Source organism: Myotis nattereri (assembly GCF_964212035.1).
Source record: "Myotis nattereri genome assembly, chromosome: 16".
NCBI lineage: Eukaryota > Metazoa > Chordata > Mammalia > Chiroptera > Vespertilionidae > Myotis > Myotis nattereri.
Window position 1 is genome coordinate 19,131,652 of NC_138091.1, and position 22,131 is coordinate 19,153,782.

General features: G+C 44.7%; 1 protein-coding gene across 2 annotated transcripts in view; it reads left to right on the plus strand.

Annotated features, from left to right (window-relative positions):
• The window catches only part of KIAA0753, a 56,737-nt gene extending 35,310 nt beyond the window's left edge, over positions 1-21,427 (plus strand). Inside the window, exons 14-18 of one of the 2 annotated variants that reach the window (XM_081109009.1) lie at positions 1,462-1,638; positions 3,500-3,581; positions 9,579-9,699; positions 10,407-10,631; positions 19,939-21,427. In XM_081109009.1, coding sequence (XP_080965135.1) covers positions 1,462-1,638; positions 3,500-3,581; positions 9,579-9,699; positions 10,407-10,631; positions 19,939-20,056 — 723 coding nt within the window. In that variant the 3' untranslated portion in view covers positions 20,057-21,427. Of the gene's footprint in view, positions 1-1,461; positions 1,639-3,499; positions 3,582-5,131; positions 5,201-9,578; positions 9,700-10,406; positions 10,632-19,938 lie in introns of those variants that run through there. The other variant, XM_081109010.1, reaches the window with a different exon arrangement.
• Positions 21,428-22,131: the final 704 nt, after the last annotated feature.

Below are 22,131 nucleotides of genomic sequence, written 5' to 3' on the forward strand. Positions count from 1 at the left end.
AAACTGAAAGCCTGCATTTAGCTCTTACAAATCGGGGATGCTATGTTCTGGTGCTCTGTGCAGATAGCCACCAAGTGGTACTTTTATCCTAGTAAAATAACGAGGCTAGGGAGGCACCTGCACAAATGAAGTGATTATAAATGCTGTCTGTGAAGTGGACATGTTTGAATATTATTAAGAATAGTCAGTCTTGCCGAAACCGGTTTGGCTTAGTGGATAGAGCGTCGGCCTGCGGACTGAGAGGTCCCGGGTTCGATTCCGGTCAAGGGCATGTACCTGGGTTGCGGGCATATCCCCAGTGGGAGATGTGCAGGAGGCAGCTGATCGATGATTCTCTCTCATCGATGTTTCTAACTCTCTATCTCCCTTCCTCTCTGTAAAAAATCAATAAAATATATTTAAAAAAAAAAAAAGAATAGTCTTGGGAATGATGAGGGGCATGGGGGTTAATGTGGGGATAAGGACGGGGGGGGGGGGTAATGTGGGGATAAGGACACATATGTAATAAAAAATATATAAAATAAAATGCTTCATCCAGGTGTCAAAAAAAAAAAAAAAAGAATAGTCAGTCTTCGCCCTGGCCAGTGGTTAGAATGTCAGCCCACACACCAAAGGGTTATGGGTTGCAGGCTCAATCCCTGGCCCGGTCAGGGCATGTGCAAGAGGCAACCAATCAATGTGTCTCTCTTGCATTGATCTCTCTCTCTCTCTCTCTCTCTCTCTCTCTCTCTCTCTCTCTCTCTTATCCCACCCTTCCACATTCTCTAAAATCAGTGGGAGAAAGTATCCTCGGATGAGGATTAACAACAAAAAGAATGATTAGCTTTCTATGTAAGAATTACACAGATAAGTTTGCATTAAATGGTCTTTACTATAACTTATGGAAGAAGAAAAGTATTTAGTGTTATGGCCGCTGTTAAATGTCAGGATTGTTGTAAAGAGTTTCATACACAGCACCATCAAGAGTCAATGCTTTTAGCCCTGGCGGTTGGTTGGGTGTCATCTGAAACATTGATGTGAGTGTGAAACATCAATTGGCCGCCTTTTGCATGCCTCCCACCAGGGATTGAGCTGGCAACCTGGGCATGTACCCTGATTGGGATTCAAACCAGCAACCTTTCGGTGCATGGGACCATGCTCACCAGCTAGGGCATAATTTTTATTTCTTAAACTTTGATTAAGATTGGATACTTGTTCATATCTTTACTGGCCATTAATTATATATTCTGTGAACTATTATTGTGATATTGTACACAGACAATACTAGTATTACTTGGTTAATGCTACTGTTTAAATGACTGGTGAAAATTGTACTGATATTAATGATTTTGATATTTACTAACTCAGAGGAGGTAAAAACTGCCAGTTGGATCACCATATGATGGGTTATGATCAGCATTAATCTTTAGGTTCCTCTGCTGGCTTTGGATTGCCTTCCCATCCTCCTCCCTTGTTTCGTAGGCTACTGCTCTTGATTGTAAATCCAACAACAGTCCTCAGCTGGATGATATTTTGGACGATACCACTCATGAGCTCCCGGCTGTGACTCATTCTAAGATCTTGGAGCCTGACGCCTTAGCCACCTCGGGGGATGGCCTGTGTCTGGAGACCATGCTGCTCCGAATGGAGGAAATGGAAGTAAGGTCTGGGCTGCAGGCTCTGGTTGGCCATGGTGGTGGTGGTGGGGGTGGCAGCGCCTGGCCCCTGCTGAGCACAGGTGCTCCGCGTGCGTTTCTGTAGATGAGCAGGACTTCAGAATCACATCACTGGTTTTAAATCCTAGTTCAACTGCCAACCAGGTGTCTTACCTTGATAAAGCCACTTATCCTCTCTAATAAGTAGGGTGCTTTTAAAGATAAAACATGGCGTGAAGCCTCATCATGCTGATAGTCGCTTACTACCTGACACATACCTCAGGAAGCAACCCTTATCGTTACCCCCTGGTATCGCTGATGTGGTTCAGAAATTACCAGGACATGGGCTTCCTCATGCCTCAGCGCGTAAATGCTGCTCATCTGCGTCTGCTGCCCAGCTGGCCTGGGATCCTGACATATCACAGACACGTTTGCTGCCTGTAATTTCCACCATATGACTTTAGAATCCTTCTCTCAGAATCTTCAGTCTCAGACATCACCCAACCCAATCCCAGGACTGCTCAGAGCAGGAAATTGAGACCAATAGGGAGTAAGTGATGTGGCTAAAGGTCACAAAAATTCCCGCCAGAGCTGGGATGAGACTCCGTCCAGGTCTCCTAACACCAATTCAGCATTTTCTTTATAACTGCACCATGATTAAATCTCATCGTGGCTTTGCTGCTAAACAGAGACATTCGTGGGAAGACAATTTTTTGTTGCTTTTTGAAAATTTAAAGATGTGTAGTTTATCCTAGTCTTTTAACTGATTTCCCTGTCTTGGGAATAACTGTCTAGATCTGGTGTCCAATGGTAGTCTCTAGCCAAATGTGGCTATTTAAATATAAATTAATTAAGATTAAACACACTACTCATATTTCGAATGGTCAGTAGTTTGTGGTTACTGTATTGGGCATGACAACTATAGAACACGAGTGACCCGGTGCTTGAAATTCGTGCACATTAAAAGGGAATTAATTAGAGGAAATATTTTAATATTGCTATTTGCCCTTTCTCTATAATAGAAGTGTCAGAGATGAAAGAAAATTAGTAAAATATATATGAAAATCTTCTTCCTGTCAGAGTCTGGGGCGTGCCAGGGGAACCAGAGTCAAGTCCCTGCCCACCCACATGCACCTCAAAATCGCACAAGACCCAGACCCAGCCAGCCCCACCCCCATTGGGCTAGATGCAGACCTGTCTGTCCCTACCCCCATCGAGCCCTACAGAGTGGGGGCCGTGGCCTCAGGTCGCCTGGCCTGGGTCAGGGGGTGCGGCCTGAGTCCCCCATCAAGCCCTGCCAGGCAGGGGGCGCAGCCTCAGGTCCCCTGGCCCAATGCCAGGGCAAGGGGGCGTGGCCTGAGGTGCCCCAGGCCGGGGTAGGGGGCACACCTTGATGTCCCTGTCAAGCCCCGCTGGGTGGGGGCACATCCTCAGGTCCCCTGCCCCTGCCCAGCACCACGCAGCCTCAGGTCCCTGCTGATTGCTTGTTAAGGCTTGTTACGGGAACTTGTACTCCGCTGTGGGTGCAGCCATCTTGTGTTATGGGAATCCCACCTCTGCTGTGGGCACAGCCATCTTTGTGATGGCATGACGGTCAATTTGCATATTCCCTCTTTATTAGATAGGATTTCCATCCTCACAGCAAGCTCCAGTGGGCAGCGTTGGTCTAGATTAGATTAATTAGATTAATGGCTTCAATTTTAGACTTCATCTCATAAGCTAATCACTTCCTGGCCTGGCAGATGCTCATTTCTGGCAACATGTCTGTATCAAATGTATCTGCTGAGCTATGACATTCTTGCTAGCTCTGGTTTGTAATGAAACTAATTTATTCTCATCAATTAAACTTTTTTTTTTTTTTAAAGAAATACCAGGAGACAGTTCGCCAAAGATATAATAAAATTGTATATTCTGATCCTCAATTTTGGATGCAGGAAGCAAAAAATGGTGAGTGCTCCCCTCACTTTTCCCCCACCATTATATTCTGAAAATTTTGAACATACAGAAAAAATTCTACAGTGAACACCCATACACCAACCTCATAGATTCTACAATTAACATGTTGCTATATTTGCTTGCTTTATTTATATTCTGTCCATCCATCAATTCACCTTATTTTTTATACGTTTCAACTTGTGTATCAGCAACTAGAGTTTAATATTTATGGCTCTTTTTCCTTTTGAGGTAAAATTTACTTATAATAAAATGCACAAATCTTAACTGTCATTTCATGGGTTTTGATAAATGGACATATCTTTGTTATCCAAATACCTATCAAAATATAGACCAGTGGTTCTCAACCTTCCTAATGCCGCAACCCTTTAATACAGTTCCTCATGTTGTGGTGACCCCCAATTTCATTGTTATAAATTGAACATAATTAAAGCATAGTGATTAATCACAAAAACAATATGTAATTATATATGTGTTTTCGGATGGTCTTAGGCGACCCCTGTGAAAGGGTCGTTCGACCCCCAAAGGTTGAGAACTGCTGATATAGACTCTGTCACCTCCAGAAGTTCTCTTATGCTCCTTCCCAGTCAGTTCCCATGACCTAAGCAATAATTGTGCTTTTTTGCTCACTGTAAATTAGTTCCCTGTTCTAGACTCTCGCATAAATGGAATCATGCCTACATATGTTCTTTGTCTAAGACTTCTTTCATTCAGCGTGATGTTTTAGATTTATCTATGTTGCTCATTTCCTGTTGCCACTGTAACAAACTTAATTTTATAACAAAGCACAGTTTCAGTATTTAAAACACACATTATCTTTCACTTCTGGAGGTCAGAGTTTGAATCAAGCCTTAAAAGCCTGAAGGCAAGGTGTAGGCAGCTTCTAAGGCTGCCTGCGCTTTTTCACTTAGGACCACACTACTCCAGACGTTGTTTCTGTGGTTAAATCTTCCTGTGACTGCCTATTATAGGGCACTTGGGTTACATTTAGGGACAACCCCGATCCTCTAGGACGGGTCCTCAAACTGCGGCCCGCGGGCCACATGCAAATACAAATATTGTATTTGTTCCCGTTTTGTTTTTTTACTTCAAAATAAGATATGTGCAGTGTGCATAGGAATTTGTTCATAGTTTTTTTTTTAACTATGGTCCGGCCCTCCAACGGTCTGAGGGACAGTGAACTGGCCCCCCGTTTAAAACGTTTGAGGACCCCTTCTCTAAGATACTCTCCTATCTCAAGAACCTTAAAGTCCCTCTTGCCATAGAGGGGAACATTGACAGGTTCCAGGGATTAGAATGTGGACACCTTGAGAAGCCATTATTCAGCCCACCACACTTGGGTCAGTTCATTCCTTTTCATCGCTGAGTAGTATTTCATTTTATGCATGTGCCATATCTAGTTTATCCATTTGTTTGTGCATCTACATTTGCTTGTTTCTAGTTTTGAGCTATTAGAAATAAATCTGGTATTAATATAGCATGTCCCAAAAAATGTATACACACTTTAATAGCTCATAACTCACTTAATTTTCACTCCTTTTCAGGTTTAACTGATTTGATATAATGAATGAAGCCAGACTAAGCTTTGAATAAAGAAAATTTATCCTAAAGTGCCACTAGACTTTTTTTTTATGGGGATACATAAAAGATAAAGTTTGCCCTGGCTGCCATGGCTCAGTGGTTAGAAGTCAGCCCTTGAACCCAAGGGTCATGGGTTCAATTCCAATCAAGGGCACATACCTGGGTTGAAGGCTCCCTGTCCCAATGGGGGCACACATGGGAGGCAACCAATTGTTGTGGCTCTCGCACATCAATGTTTCTTTCTCTCTCCTCCTTCTCCCCTCCCTGCTCCCTTCCACTCTCTCTAAAATCAATAAGAAAAATATCCTCCCGTGAGGATTAACACACAAAAAAGATGAAGTTTACTATATAAAACCAGCAACAGTCTACAAATTGAAGGCGCACAAATACTGAACTGAAATGATTTTTTTCTTCTATTTTTATTGATTTCAGAGGGGAAGGGAGAGGAAGAGAGAGAAACATCAATGATGAGAGAGAATCATTGATCGGCTGCCTCCTGCACATCCCACACTGGGGATTGAGCCCACAGCCTGGGCATGTGCCCTGACCTGGAATTGGACTGTGACCTCCTGGTTCACAGTTTGACGTTTAACCACTGAGCCACGCCGGTGGGCTGAAATCATTCTTGATGTTTGTGATTCCATTGCTTTGTGTTATCAGCAGTCCCTGGACCAGAACAGTCATCAATTTGAAAACAGGCACTGATAAAAAAATTATTCATATCTGTAAATTCTTTTACATTTTGAAAATGAATTGTATGTTAATAAACACTGACTTTCTAATTATTCAAAGTGCATATACATTTTTTTGAAACACCCTGTATATTCATGCATAGCCTGTGTGGACATACTGTAAGTTTTTATTCTTCCTGGATAAACACCCAAGAGTAGGTTTGCCAGGTCATGGGATAGGTGTATGCTTAACTATAAAAAACTATCAAACCAGAGAACCGGTTTGGCTCAGTGGATAGAGTGTCAGCCTGCGGACTAAAAGGTCCCAGGTTCGATTCCAGTCAAGGGCATGTACCTTGGTTGCGGGCACATCCCCAGTGGGGGGCGTGCGGGAGGCAGCTGATCGATATCTCTCATCGATGTTTCTAGCTCTCTGTCCCTCTCCCTTCTTCTCTGTGAAAAATCAATAAAATATTTTTAAAAAATTAAAATAAATAAAATAAAAAATTGTTTTAAAAAAACAAAACAAAGAACTATCAAACCTTTCCCCAAAGTGTCTGTACCAATTTACACTCCCATCTAATTGAGTCTCTATTGCTCTATATCCTTGTGAACATTTGATGTTGCCAGTCTTTAATTGTAACCATGCTGGCGGGCATGTGGTGATATCTCATTGTCGTTTAAATTTCATTTCCATGGTGAATACTGACGTTTAGAACATTTTCAAGTGACTATTAGCCATTTTTATATCTTCCCTGGTGAAGTATTCAAATCTTTTGTACATTTTTCTAATGAGTTGTCTTACTTTTGAGTTATAGGAATTCTTTATGCATTCTGGGTATACATTCTTTGCCATATATAGTTATTTTTAATAACAACTTTATTAAGATACTAGAGGCCCGCACTTGGGGGGTCCCTCAGCCTGGCCTGCACCCTCTTGCAGTCCAGGATCCCTCTCGCAGTCTGGGAACCCTCACTCCTTACCGCCTGCCTGCAGCAGAGGCAAGAGAGGCTCCCGCCACCGCTGCTGCACTCGCTAGCTGGCTTCTGGCTGAGCGGCACTCCCCTTTTGGGGGCGCACTAACCACTAGGGGGCAGCTCCTGCGTTGAGTGTCTGCCCCCTGGTGGTCTGCACATCATAGTGACCAGTCATTCAGCCATTCGGTCGATTTGCATATTAGGGTTTTATTTAATAGGATAATTTACATACCATAAAATGCATTCTTTTAGTAGTTTTTAGTATATTTACTAAGTTGTGCAAACATCACTGCTCTCTAATTCTATAACTTTTTTACACAAAAGAATCACCCTAAAAAGAAACCCTGTACCTATTGCAGGCCCTCCCCACTGTCCCTCTCTTCCCCCAGCAGCCACTGATCTACTTACTGTTTGCAAATATTTTGTTCCATCTGTGGCTCACATATTTATTTTCTCAAATGTGTTTTATTATAGGAAGATACTTTTACTTTTGACAAAGTCGAACTTCCCATTTTTTGTGTGTCATTTTTGCTTTCTTTGATTTAAGAAACCTTTACCTACTCCCAATTTGAGAAGAGTGTCTTGTTTTCTTCTAGAAACTTTATGGTTTTAGCTTTCATGTGTAGTCTGATTCATCTTGAATAAATTTGGCCTGTGGTTTGAAGTAGAGGTTGGCTCATTTTTCCTCCTTAATGGATATCCATTTGTTCTCATACCATTTGTTGAAAAGACCTTTCCTTTTCTCCTCTACTTGTAAAAATTCATTCAGACGAATTTTGGCTGCAGTTGCTAGGCTACTATCACAGTTTTAGCCGGGAAGTGTTACTTCAATTCTGTTTTATGCAGGCTTATCATTTACTACCTTCCTCAATGAAAGGAGGTGAATAAAAGGTGGTTAAACATTACCTCTGAAGGAATTTAAGTATGATGATTACTAAGGGCTATAAAGGAAATTGTGGGTGTAGGTGGTTTACAACAGTAGCCTATGTCACATATAATTTTTTTTAATCCTCACCCGAGGATATGTTTTTATTGATTTGCGAGAGAGAGGAAGAGGGAGAGAAACATTGATGTGAGAAACATTGATCTGTTGCCTCCATAGGTGCCCTGACTGGGGACTGAACCTGCAACCTAGGTATGCGCCCTGACCGGGAATCAAACCCGCAGACTTTTGGTGTACGGGACAGCGCTCCAACCAACTGAGCCACCCGCCAGGGCTTCACATATAATATTTTTAAAATATGGGTTTGGGGTGGGTGTCATTTTAGAAAAAGTGTTCTCCATGTCAAATTTTGACAGAAGGATGAGTCATCAAAGCACAGTACTGCCTTGTTCCTTTTATGTTTTCTGCCATTTTCAATTGCTCTATTCTTTGCTCCTGTTGGTTCTCCCTTCACCCCAACCCTAATCCCGCTCCCATTTTCATCCTCGTAAAACAGTCGACGCCACCCTTGGGGCCCAACTCACATGACCCCCATGGACCAAGCGTGCAGTGCTCCGCCTGGGATGCCTGGACTGGAACCTGGCTCCCTGGAAGGCCTGTGAGCGCCCATGGGCTCCGACCTGTCAGCCATTGTAGAGCTGTTTGTTCAGAGGTCTCCTCTCCCAGCTTGGCCACAGGTTCTCTGAGGCCGGCAAGTTGGTCAGATTCAGTTGTGCTTCCCCTGCACCCGGCACAGGCCTGGCCCAGGAGGACCCCGCTCAGTGAATGGGGGGGGCACTTCGGCGCCTTTTTGTGTGGAACCAGAGGGAAGCATGCTTTGTTTCACAGGTGGGTTGGCCATTGGCCCCAGAGTTGGGTTGCATCGTGCAAAAGGCAGTCTTACCTAGGACTCCGTGTCCTCCTTTTCCCAGGGCAACTTGAATTATTAATCACTGTCTATGACTCTGCATAAAGTCTAGGGATACAGTGAAGAGGAGCTCCGTAGAGCACAAGCACTAAAATGAGTTTTCAGACACTTGAATTCCAGAATCACAGACTCATAGAAAGAACCCTGTTTCCCGTTGTCAGATGGTATGTTCAGCGGCGTCACACATCTACAGTGACTCTTGAGTTGTGCAGGGTCTAAGTGTATGGCCTCTCTTCTGTGAACAATTAAAAATTGATTGTACTCAGCATTATTTTTACAAAAACAGACTTGCAGTATTTCTGACAGTGAGAAATCACAAGCATATAAATGAGTTAGAGAAAGTTCTTTGACTTAGAGAGTCTCCTTACCTAAGGGAAGGACAAATCTTCCTACACTTGAAATACATTTAAAATTATAAATAATCCAGAACTCAGAAGAGCTGTCAAGCCTGCAGGGTCTAGTTACTAAGTTAATGTTCGATCGCTTTATGCAGATTTTCCAGCAATGCCACAAATTAAGTCAGCTAATTAAGTGCTCAGGTGTAAGTGGATTTTTCCCTCGCCCTAATCAAACCATTTAAAGGTTAAAAAACAAATCCAACTGCTGAAGACCCTGGAATGAGCGTCTCGGTCCCGGAACCCGCGAGCCTGGGGCTGGGCACAGACTTCCTTGCGCCGTCTCGGAGCTAGCAGAGGCTTCCAGCAGCTCGCTGTTCAACAGCGACTCCTCCTCAGCTTGTGTCTCAGTAACTTCTGAATTCCCCTCTTCTCTCTTCATCGCGCTGCCTGCTAAACCCATTATGCTTAAGGCGGTGCCTGTGACTTCTCACAGGTGGTTGGCCACGGAGACAGCTCTGGCCTGTGCACGGACTCTCCTTTATATGAAGTCATTTGATGCCTCTCCTTTTCTAGACCAAAAACTCGCAGCAGTAAGTGAAGGACCCCTTTCCCCTCATCCAATCAGGATCACAAAGACAGTAGCCAGGAAGGACCCAGATGTGCACATCCTGTTGGAAAGGCCCTGGAATGGCAAGTAAGTGCTAACGAGACTGACCTCATTGCAGTTGGTTGCCTTCGATGTTGATGAGTTTCATATTCCTTCAGTTCCCACAAGACACAGGGAAATTCTTTGAGCAAGATCTTGCCAAACTCTAAGATGGCTCAGTAAAGTAGCGTGTTTATAAGATGGGCATAGAAACTGTTGCATCTTGTCCTAGCCGATGGGCTCAGTGGATAGAGTGTTGGCCTGGGGACTGAAGGGTCCCGGGTTCGATTCTGGTCAAGGGCATGTACCTCAGTTGGAGGCTTCTCCCTGGCCTGGGCCCTGGTCAGGGTGCGTGCAGGAGGCAACCAATCGATGTGTTTCTTCAATGTTTCTATCTTTCCCTCTCTCTTCCACTCTAAAAATCAATTGAAAAATATCCTTGGGTGAGGATTAAATATATATATATTAAAAAAAGAAGAAAAATGTTGCATGTTAAAGAGCCTGGATTTTTCTGTTAAAAGCATCATGAAGGCGCGGTGGTTACACTGAAAATTACTGCAGGACAGGAACTCCTGCCCTGTGGAGGGTTATTCCGGGGGAGAGGGTAAACAGTGAGTGGTGATAACGCCGAGGTCTGTTCATTGTGAGAAAGAGAAATGAAAGTAAGCCTTTTTGGCAAACCATGAGGGTGGGTGAACAGTTTGCCCTTGCTTACAGGTGATTTGAATGTTGTCATCATTTTCATTTGTTCTCAGTTCCCTGGATGATAGTGTGGGAACAGAGGAGAAATCGGAGAAAAGAGAGGCTCCCCTTCTCTTTCCTTCAGAAGATTCTGAGCAGAGAAAGGGTCGGACTGCCCTCCTGGTCCCCCCCGGAATGCGACGCAGCATCGGAGACTACTGCAGCCGCTATGACCAGTACCTCCGGATGGTCTCCCATGAGGCCGTGGGCTCCTTCAATCCGTGGCTGATTGCTGAAAGGTCAGTAAATGTTCCGTGCCACGTGCCAAATGTTATCCGACAGACAGGCTGGGGAAGGACTGGCCACGGTCTCATGCTTTCGGCCTTGGAGTTCCAGTGGTTGCTTTTGGGCTAGTGGCCAGGCTTCTCTGCGAACGTCCTCTTCCCAGAGAGAAGAGACCGTGGAGCAGCCTGGGTGATGTCGCCACGGGAGCGTGCTGCAGCCTCCCCTCCTTAGGCAGAGCGGGGCTTTCCTGTGGCCGGAGGGAGGGCTCGTCCACCAGAGAACACAGTCCTGAGTCAGAAGCAGTGTGGTCGCGAAGCCTTCAGGGTTGGACGGACGGACGGACGGTCCTGTAGCCACAGGCCTTCGGACTTTGCAACATGCTCTTTAGCCCTTCTCCTTCCGAGGTTGTTTCGTGGAGTCCGGAAACATAGTCCTGCTGCTGCTAAATTTTTGAAGAACAGATTAGGTTTTTTTTTAATGTAAATAGTTAATTGAAATCCATTCTTTTAAAATTGGGCCCAAATTTAAATTCCTCTTGAATATCACTTTATTATAAACATGAAAATATTTTTTCATCATCAAGTCAAGCAGTATACTATGATTTCTGTCTTGAACAAGCTTGACACATATTTCAGGAGTTAACAGTTGCCTCTTTTTGATTTGCTTATTTTTTTAGATATTTATGAACTTTAACCCACCCACTAGCCAAAAGCTCAGCGTCCTTTTCCCCAGTGATAAGATGTAGCAGTTGATCTCTGTTTCTCGCCTCCACCCCACTCTCTCTCCTGAGGCCCTCTCCCTCCCACCCAGCCTGGTTGGCTGCCTCTAAGTCGGCCCTGTGGCTCCTGCTCCGGGACTTCCTCCTTCATGGCCCTGCGTGTTCGGTCGCCTCCCTCCCAGGTCAGAGGCTTTATGTCCAGTGCCCTCCTCGCCCTCTTTCTGGTTCTCTCTCACTCGGAGGGAGCATATCCTGCTTTGTCTGCCGGAGGAACGTTCTTGAGATTTGCCAGCTTGAAAGTGTCTTTATTCTGTGGAGACGTGCTTGAGTGATGACTTGGCTGAGTTTAAAATTACGGGTTTGTTTTTCCCAAAGAATCTACACCTTCATTTGTGGGGGTGACGGAGGGATTGTCACTTAGCTGCCGGGAGCAGGGGTGGACACCTGTCAGTCTCGCTGCTCATCCTGCAGAATGTCAACCCAGGCCCTCATTTTCCACCCCAGACCTCCCTCCGCCTGCAGGGTCCTCAGCACTCTTATCCCCGATTCCCGAGTCCTGAGTCCTGAGTCTGTTTTGTGAGACAACCAGCTTGCTTCCCTTGGCATCTCCCTGGACTCACTCCTGCGTTTCAGCTTCCTGTGCTCCCACTGTCCTGCTGAGTCAGTCAGGATTCCTCCATGTGCATTTTCCTTCCTGAAAACCTTGGCCATTTCTCATGTACTGTTGTTTCTTCTTCTCCTTGTAGGGTGATGTATTTGTGTATGTCCTTTTATTCTAGTGGAGTTCTGGGCGGGATCAGAGATAATCACTTACGTTCAGTCCCTCAGGTTTAACTGAAGTCCTAAAGCTTCTCTTTGACAGTGCCCTTCCAAGTACCTGTGCCTTTGGTGCTGGTAGAGATGCCGTGTCTTTTGTGGGGAGGAGAGTAGGCAAACCTCACTTGCTTCTGTGTGAACACAGTCCTGCAGATGCTCTCTTGTTCTCGCAGAGCCTGTGTGGGTGGTGAGGCTAACTGCTATATTGGGAAATCCAAAAACAAGCCAGGGAAGATAGACTCCCGTGTGTGTTCTTCTCACCTGATAAATGATACACTTTGTTCATAGTTGTCTTGTTGCTGTAGGGAAAGCTCTCAGCCTGTAGGGAATGATAGGTTAACAGGTAGAGGCCAGAGCTGTTAAAATATGGCTGGATCTTTACAGATGTTCTCTGCTGCAGTCTTTGGCCCTTACATGACAGTGCATCCGAATTTTCTAGATCCATTTCAGTCTTGGTTTTGTTTCTGATTTGAGTGTTCCAAAGTGAGAGATCTTGAAAAATTATCCTAAGACAGTTGACTTCACTTAATAGCTTCTTATGTGAGGGAATCTTAGATGTTTTTTCTGTAATATCTCCATTTCTCCTTACACTGAGGAGAAATGTAACCTGGATGTAAAGAGGAGTGGCTGTGCAGGAGAGGCTTAGGTGATGTGATGCTTTTGATGAAAGCAAACTCTCAAGGGTTCCTGGTTTAAAAAAAAATCGGGAGACCTCTGGGTGAAAAGGACAGACTGAGCATGTGTATTCCTCTTTATCCCCTGTGTCTGTACCGACTGTATGTCACTAAGAGAATAGACAAAAGGCATGAACCTTTAAATGGGAACAAACAAGAAATAGCAATAAAAATTTGGAAGCCAGAAAGCAGTTAGACAAATAAGATGACTTAGCAGACCAGGGAGAGCCAAGAACCAAGCTGATTGATGCAGAAACACCTGGGAAAGCGCAGGAACGGGGAGCACTGCGTGCTGGTAAGGCATAGGTACAATTAAGTCAGGAAACAGGAGGCGTGGTTCAAACGCTCCTTCCTGAAGATAGCAGACATTTGATGAAAGCCAGGAAAGATGCACAGCCTCTTACACATAAAAAGCTCTGAAGAAGCCAAAAAGTGCAGGAAGAAGAATAAAGCATTGAAAACAAAATTAATATTCCCAGAGAAGTAAGTGGAGCTATTACATCATGAAACAAGAACAGTAATTTTTAAAATATGTTTTTATTGATTTGAGAGAGAGAGGAAGAGGGAGAGAGAGACAGACAGACAGACAGACAGACAAACATTGACTGGCTGCCTCCTGCACACACTTTGACCTGGGACCAGACCTGCAACCTGGGCATGTGCCCTGACCGGGAATAGAATCAGTGACTTTTTGATGCATGGGACAATGCTTAACCAACTGAGCCACACCTGCTGGATCAGAACAGGATATTATTATTTTTTTAAAAAAAATATATTTTATTGATTTTTTACAGAGAGGAAGGGAGAGAGATAGAGAGTTAGAAACATCGATGAAAGAGAAACATCAATCAGCTGCCTCCTGCACATCTCCCACTGGGGATGTGCCCGCAACCCAGGTACATGCCCTTGACCGGAATCGAACCTGGGACCTTTCAGTCCGCAGGCCGACGCTCTATCCACTGAGCCAAACCGGTTTTGCCAGAACAGGATATTATTAAAAAATAAACTTTCAAAGAATGAAACAAAAGCTTTTAGAAATAAAAAATATGGCTGAAATAAATTCACTAGAAGGATTCAAAGAAAAAGTCAGATCTCTCAGGAAGTAGAGTTGAAAAAACACACCAAGAATGGATAATAGGGAAGAAGATATTTTAAAAGTTAGAGGATTATTCCGTCAATGTCTTAGCTCTGGCTGCCATAGCAAATGCCTTAGCAAATGCCATAGCAAAGGCTGAGTGGCTTAAACAACAAAATTAACACCTTACAGTTCTGGAGACTGGGAAGTCCAAGATCAAGGGCCTGCTTCCTGCTTTGCAGACAGCCCCTCTCTCGCTGTATTCTCACTTGGCCAACAGCGAGGTCCTCTCTCTCGTGTCTCTTTCATAAGGGCACTAATCCCATTCGTGAGGGCTCCACCCTTAGGACCTACTTACCTTCCAAAGGTTCCACCTTCAGATGCCATCACCTTGAGGATTGGGCTGTTAGATATGAATGGGGTGGAGGGCACACTGATTTTCAGTTTATAGTGTCCAACATCTGTGTAATTGGAGTTCCCGAATGTGAGAACGGGAAACAGAGGGATGGGGAGTGGGACAGTTCAGAGAAATACTATAAGAAAACTTCTCAGAAGACTGTTAATCTCTAGATTGGAAGAGTTTATCATTTGTCCACTGCAAGTTAGTGAATGAGTGAATACATAAATGAATAAATGAATAGAACAGAACACACCATGACACATCATTTTGCAAAGGAAATTTGAACATCCCAGTGTGCAGAAATAATGATAAAAGGTTCCCGAGATTTAAAACTGGGCCTGTCCCAACAGTCAGAACTGAGGCTGGCTCCTTGCTTTCAGGAGCAGCACTGCTGGCAGGTGTTAGAGCGTGCTTCCGGAATTCAGCCTCAAGTCTGTGCTCAGCTAAATCGGCAGCTAAATGTAAGGGTAAAATAAAGACGCGTCAGGGGTGCGCGGTGACCAGAAATCTAGTTCCCGCGCCCTTTTCCACGAAGCTGCTGGAGGGTGCGTGCCGCAGTCCCGGTGCCCGTTGAAAAGGAGGAAGGCGGGACGTAAGAGACTTAGGCTACAACAGGGACCTCCCAGGAAAATGGCCAACGCTGTTCCCAAGAGAACTTCCCAGTGAGCATAGAAAGCACCCAGTCCAGATTGGAGTAGGAGGACAGAGCGCCAGGAGGAGTGGCTCCCAGAGTGGGCGGCGGGTGAGGGAGGTTAAAAGGAAGAAGAAAACAACCTGGCTGGTGTGGCTCAGTGGTTGAGCGTCAACCTATGAACCAGGAGGTTTAGGTTCGATTGCCGGTCAGGGCACATGCCCCGGTTGCAGGCTCGATCCCCAGTGTGGGGCATGCAGAAGGCAGACGATCTTTCTCATCGTTGATGTTTGTATCTCTCCCTCTCGCTTCCTCTCTGAAGTCAATAAAGATTTTTTATTTTTTTTACAAAAAGAAGAAAACAGATACTTTATTTAATGTGTTTGAATGGATTCGGAGTAGCTTGGTATTTCTTAATATGATGATTTCATAATATAGAAGAATTCACGGTAGGAATATGGAAAGCAAAACAAATACAAAAACAAGTGACCACTTGATGACGCACCTGGTAATTGGGACCACTTCTCCCCTGAGGATAACTCTTAATAGAAACGCTAGGTTAAAAATAAAGCGGACTTGCTGGAAGGCACCAGAAGGTAACCAGGTGACGCGGAATAACTGGGGCAGCGCGTGGAGCAGCAGCCCTGGAGGTTAGCCCTGTCTGGCGCTGCAGTCAGTCCTGGGGCATGTGGGTGGCATTTCCAGGTCAGAGGACAGAGGTGGGACTCAGCCTTGCCGTATGGGGGAGTACTTGCCTCACTTGAGAGGACCCTGAAGTGGGGGTGACCTGGGTGCCAGGAGGCCCTCTCAGGACTCTGCGTGGCTCCAGATTATCTTCATTCCTCGGATTGTATCGAGGTGGTTCCGGTTATTGCCCCCCAGGCACCAGGCAGAAGCTAACGTGAATTTTCTCTGAATGTGTAGGACAGCATCGTAGGACTTATGTTATTGTTAGAACTTTCAAGCACAGTGCCTGGTATATGGTGGTGAACAACCAGGCAGCAGAGAGATGACACTAACAAGAGCAGTCCTACAGCAGCTCCCAACAGTAGACCCATCAGACACAGAATCAAAGACATCAGGCCACACATGCAGGAAGTTCTAAAAGGCCCAAGCTAGAGAAGGAGGTAAATCTATACGTAGTAATGTTGAAAAGTCAAAGATAAAGAGAGTGCGGAATCTCGGAGGGAAGGCGGGGGAGGAAGAGGAAATCTTAAAATCAGCTTAAGGAAGAAAAAAAACAGACCATGGAAGCTGGGAGATCTAGTATATCTTTTTTTAAAAAATATATTTCTTTATTGATTTCAGAGAGGAAGGAAGAGGGAGAGAGAGAGAAAAAAACATCAATGATGAGAGAGAATCATTGATTGGCTGCCTCCTGCACGCCCCCTACTGGGGATTGAGCCCGCAACCCAGGTATGTGCCCTTGGCTGGAATCGAACCTGGGACCCTTCAGTCCGAAGGCTGACACTCTATCCACTGAGCCAAACTGGCTAGGGCTTTTAAATTTCTAAAACAGGAGAACTCGCCACCCAGAGTTCTAAGCCCAGTGAAATACATTTCAAGAAGTAAGGTAAGGAGGCTCCAACACAGCTGAAAAGTGTATTGCCAGTAGACCTTCACAGTAGGAAACATTAAAACAGCGGTTCTCAACTTGTGGGTCGCGACCCCTTTGGGGGTCGAACGACCCTTTCACAGGGGTCGCCTAAGACCATCTGCATATCAGATATTTACATTAAAATTCATAACAGTAGCAAAATTACAGTTATGAAGTAGCAACGAAAATAATTTTATGGTTGGGGGTCACAACATGAGGAACTGTATTTAAAGGGCCAGAAGGTTGAGACCCACTGCATTAAAAGGATATTTTTTAGTCAGAGCAAAATAGTCACAGATGAAAGGTCAAAAATATAAGAAAGTGTGAATTGTTAAAAAGGTCAGTGTGTAGGTAAATGAATATTGACTGTATAAAACAATAAACTGCTGTCTTAGGGTGTGTGCATACATTTAAAACACACAGTAACAATAGCACATAAGCCAGGGAGATGATAGCGATGGTGTTGTAAGGTATCTTTCATTTTCTGGGAAAATGGCAAACATATCAATTAGTGTTAGACTTTAAGTCAGGGATTCTCATTGTAATCTAGGGTGACCACTAAGAGAATAATACAAGTTCATAGCGAGAAAAGAATGTAATGAGAAATTACAATATCTGAAAGAGGGCAAGGAAGAATGGAGAACAAATAGACAACTAGAAAATATTTAGTGTTTTCATAGTAGAACCTCAAATATTGGGTGTCCCCAAAAATGTATACACACTTTAACACAGGGGTGGGCAAACTGTTTGACTCGAGGGCCACAATGGGTTCTTAAACTGGACCGGAGGGCCGGAACAAAAGCATGGATGGAGTGTTTGTGTGAACTAATATAAATTCAAAGTAAACATCATTACATAAAAGGGTATGGTTTTTTATTTCAATAGTTTTATTCATTTCAAACGGGCCGGATCCGGCCCGCGGGCCGTAGTTTGCCCACGGCTGCTTTAACAGCTGGTAACTCACTTAATTTTCACTCCTCTTCAGGTTTAACTGATTTGAAATAATGGGTAAAGCCAGACTAAGCTTTAAACAAAGAAAATTTATCCTAAAGTGCCACTAGACTTTTTTTTATGGGGATTAATAAAAGATCATTTTATGGTACAAAACCGACAACAGCGGATGGATTGAGGGCACACATATACCAAACGAAATGATTCTTGATGTTTGCGATTCCATTGCTTTGAGTTATCAGCAGTGCCTGGACCACAACGCTTATCAGTTTGAAAACAGGTGTTGACAAAAAAATTATTCATTTCTGTAGATTCTTTGAAATTTTGAAATTGAACTACGTGTTAATAAACACTGATTTTATAATTCAAAGTGACTATACATTTTGGGGGCACCCTGTATATCAGAATTACATTAAATGAAAGAGAACTAAACATGCCAATTGAAAGGCAAAAGATGGTTAAAGTAAGCAAACGGCTGGCATGGGACTGGGTAACAGGAGAGGGTGAGTGACACTTGTCTGCATTTACCTTTTTTTGTGTAATTCCAACTCTGGGAACTATGTTGATGTTTCCTATATATCCATCCAAATTAACAGTAATGGGGGCCTGACTTGGATACAAACAGTAAATAACAAGACCATGCTGAAGGGGGCAGGACGGAGAAGAACGAGTCTGAGTGACTCTGAACATGGTCTTTTGACTCTGCCTCTGGTTAAAGATGAAAAGTCTGTAAGCACACACTAGATCCTGGGGAGTCGGTTTCTATACACAGTGCATGGGTTAACAGTTCTAAAACGACTTCTCTGTATTTTAGGATTGATCAGATCAGTAAGTATATTGTGAATAGTGAGAGCCAGGTTTCCAGGGGAAGGCTAGAATGAACCAGCTGGTGAACTGGGATTGGAGGTATTGAGTTTGCAGTTTTGATAGATACAGACTATCACATGGAGTCTGTGTGTCTGTCTGCCTGAGTCTGTCTGGCTGTGGCACCAGTAGCAGTGAGCACACTTATACCAGATCTTTGTTTCTAAATACTATTTTCCATGAAAAGGTGCCAGGGTTCCTCAGAGAAATGGCTGATTCCGGGCCTGGGGCTGGGAAATGAAGGAGCAGCCTAGAACATCGTGCACCAGGGGAAGTGTTCAGAGCAGAGAGTGCTGCTCCTGTCAGGCGCACCCAGGAGCCAGCTGGAAGGGGCCCCCACTGGCCAACCTGGGACATTCTGAGTGTCAAAATAAGCAATAATGGTAATGAGTTACAAACTACTGAATGAGAATCTACCAGGCCAAGCCTATACGAATGAATGAATACATCCATCCATCCATCCATACATACATACATAAACAAAGGAGAAGGAAAGCCTTTTATTACAGTGGAATGCCAACTGCTAAATGGAGAAGGGATGATGAGATTAGAAATTCAGTGTTGGCAGCCCTGTAATAATTGATTCAGATAAGTTGGATGAGAAACAAGAGATTTACATAATCACACAGATCTCCCCACAATATACTTATTAATTGCAAAGGGGAAACAGTACTGCACAGGGGAGACACCTGGCAGACATCACTGTCACCAAGGGTAACAGTTAACTCAGCACTGAGAGGGTGACAGGAGCCCTCAGGGAACATGATCCCTTCTGTGGCTTCCGTTCCAAAAACGTCACCCGAGTCTCCCCGTGTGGAAGCATCAAACAAACTCAGGTTGAGGGACCTTCTACCTAAAAAGGCCTCACTCTGTAGAAAGTAAGGTCCTGAAAGACAAAGGCCGGAGAGCGGTTCTAGGCTAAAGGAGAGTGAAGAGACGTGACCGCCAAATCCAGCGTGGCCTCCTGGCTGGGAGTTTTCTTTTAAAGGACATTATTTGGACAGTTGGCAAGCTTTGGAAAAGGTCTGTAGATGAGATTAGAAAATAGTGTTAATGTTGTGATTTTTATAATTATGGTCATTTAAGAGAATTATGGTTATTTAGGAAATATACATGAAGCACTTGAGGGATGTCAAGTCTGTAACTTACTCTGAAACAGTTTGGAAAAAACTGTGTGTGCGTGTACGAGTGTGAGTGTGTGTGTGAGTGTGTAAGGAGAAAGAACACAAATTTGAGTGTCCTGCCCCATCCCATCCCGTAGAGAAGGCAGGCCCAGTCTCTGTCCGTGGGTCTGGGTTGACTGGGTTGCAGCTGATTGGTTTCTGGTCACCACTGGCTTCACCCATCTGAGGGTGAGGCCATCGGTTGTAGTTCAGGCCCCTCCCTCCAGCCGGACTCTGGTCTCTAAGAGCCATCGTCTTAATATCTAGGAAAGCAAGGCTCACCTTGTCTTTCTCGTTCAGAAGTATCTTGGCTGTTCTTGGCCTTTTGCATTTCCGTTTAAATCTTAGAATTGACTTGGTGAGTTCCCCAGCCGAGTGAAGAAAGGCTCCCATCTCTGGCTGCACGCCTTCAGCTGCGTTGTTTGTCTTCAGCTTTTCAGAGGAGCTGGTGGACGAGGCTCTGGGGTCCGTGACTGCTGAACTTCGGGACGTGTACGAAGGCTACGCGGAAGCTGTGTTCACCTCGGAATTCTTAGAGGCTGCCACCTGAAGGCCCTCCACCACGGGGCTCCGCGCCCTGCAGGAGCGGCGGCACCACCCTTGGCGTTAGGCACGGCCAGTCTTTACCCAGGCTGTCCATCCAGGCCCAGGCGCTGCCCAAGGAGAGGAAGGATGCGCCAGTGAGGTCATCATCATGGCAATGGTTCTGGTAGTTTACGGTGGAACGTGTTACATTGATTAGTACCCAGGAAACGTGAATTGATTATGACAATATATTTTCTGAATGTATAATTTTCCTGTAGCTACATTCCTCCACTGGCTCAGTTTGGTGATCAGAATGTTTTGAAAAGTAACAGATCGGTGTATTTCATACAGGGATTCAAGCTGCTTCAGAACCCACAGGTGGATCAGTGCCCACAAAAGTGCAATGACTGTCCGGTCCCCTCACCTGGCTTACATTTCCATGTCGAGCGATTTCCCAACAGGACCGGTTCCCACGGGTTACGGACTCGAGGCGAGCCGGGTCAGGTTTCCTGCCAGACCTCTGCCATGTGCAGCTCAGTGAGAATAGGAGCCCCCAGTTGTCAGTCACAACAATCAACACATCTCTCCATGTGCAGTTCCTAGCGGCTTCTCACATGTTGAGTTCGTCAAAGTCTTCTCTTGCTATCAGTGGACATATTCGGACACACAGAGCTTTCTCTGAATTCAGAGGAAATCTGAGCACATCGGAGTGGGCCTGGCCTCTTGTGCCCGGTCAGAGGTGCAGAACTCACTTCCATCGCTGGTGAGGCAGATGCGTCGGTGTTAGGCCTGGTGGGAGGAGAGAACCGATGTGAATGCCATGAAGACCTCTGGGTCCGGGTCTCCAGAGAAAGGAAGAAACTTCGGAACCACAATAGCTTGGTCATCGAACGTCTCGTAAGTCCTATTTTACCAAGAGAAAAGCTGTGTTTTCAGAAGCTCTGAATTCAGAAAAAGGAACGTGTATGGAAAGAAGGCCACTGCCTGGGAAAAGGTTCCCTCAGTTTCTTGCCTGAGGCTTGTGAAAAAAAAAAAATGTGAAGAGTGAGTGATGTAGACGTTCCCATGGAATAATGTGAATCTTCTTTGTAGCATATAGAGTGTTGTCACCTGGGTTTTTCTCTGAAGTGCAAGTGTTCCAGGTGATGGTTTAAGCTGCTTGATTCCACTTATTTGTACAAAATTGATTTTTGTTTAATGTTAATGTTTTCTTGATTAATCTTATATAACCTCAGAATTAAAAAGGCTTCAAGGGAAATTAAAGGGTTTAATTTGAGGAGTTAATGTGTACACTTGAATTGATAGGATTGTCTGTCTTCATCATTGATTGTTTAAAGTTACTTGTGTGGCAGTTTTACTGTGCTGATCTTTTAAATAAACTCAGTATTTTAAAGTATATGCGTGTCTGTTTGAAATAATTTACATCTCTGTTCCACGGGCAGAGTGAAACGTGACATGTACATTAGAACCACTGAGTCTGCTTTTCTGCTTGATCTGAGCAGAGCGGATTGTTTGCCACTCCTTCCCACCCGAAAGAAAGAAATGAAAATGAAAGCTAACACTTACTGAGCACATACTACGCTCCAGGCATTGCTCCAAGTGCTTCCCACGTATTAATTTCACTAATCCCCATATCTGTGTGAGGCAGACACCATTATTCTGATTTTATAGATGAATAAAGTGAGGCACAGGAAGGGAAAATGATGCCAGCACACACGCCTGTGTTCAGTGATGCCCTGATCCTGGATCACTTGTTCCCTAAAGACCTCTGTCACAGTCTTGAGAGTCCACACGAGTGCATTCTCCTGTACTCGTTCCCACTCAGCACGTCCTACGCTGTCGCAGGAGCCGTCCCTTCCTAAGCACATCCTGTCCGAGGAAGGGTCAAGCCCAGACTCCTTTGCTTTGATTCAGGATCTTGCCAGCCTCTCCTGGCCCTCCCCCCAGGTGGGTCTCCCGTCTCTGATTCAAGGCGAGGCTTACTCCTGCCTCGTGTCGGGGTCCGTTCATTGCCCCAAGGATGCAGGCAGTTGGACCCTTCAGGTGTGAATATCCCTGTGGTAGCCTTGACTGTCCCAGTCCTCTAGGATTTTTGTTCTT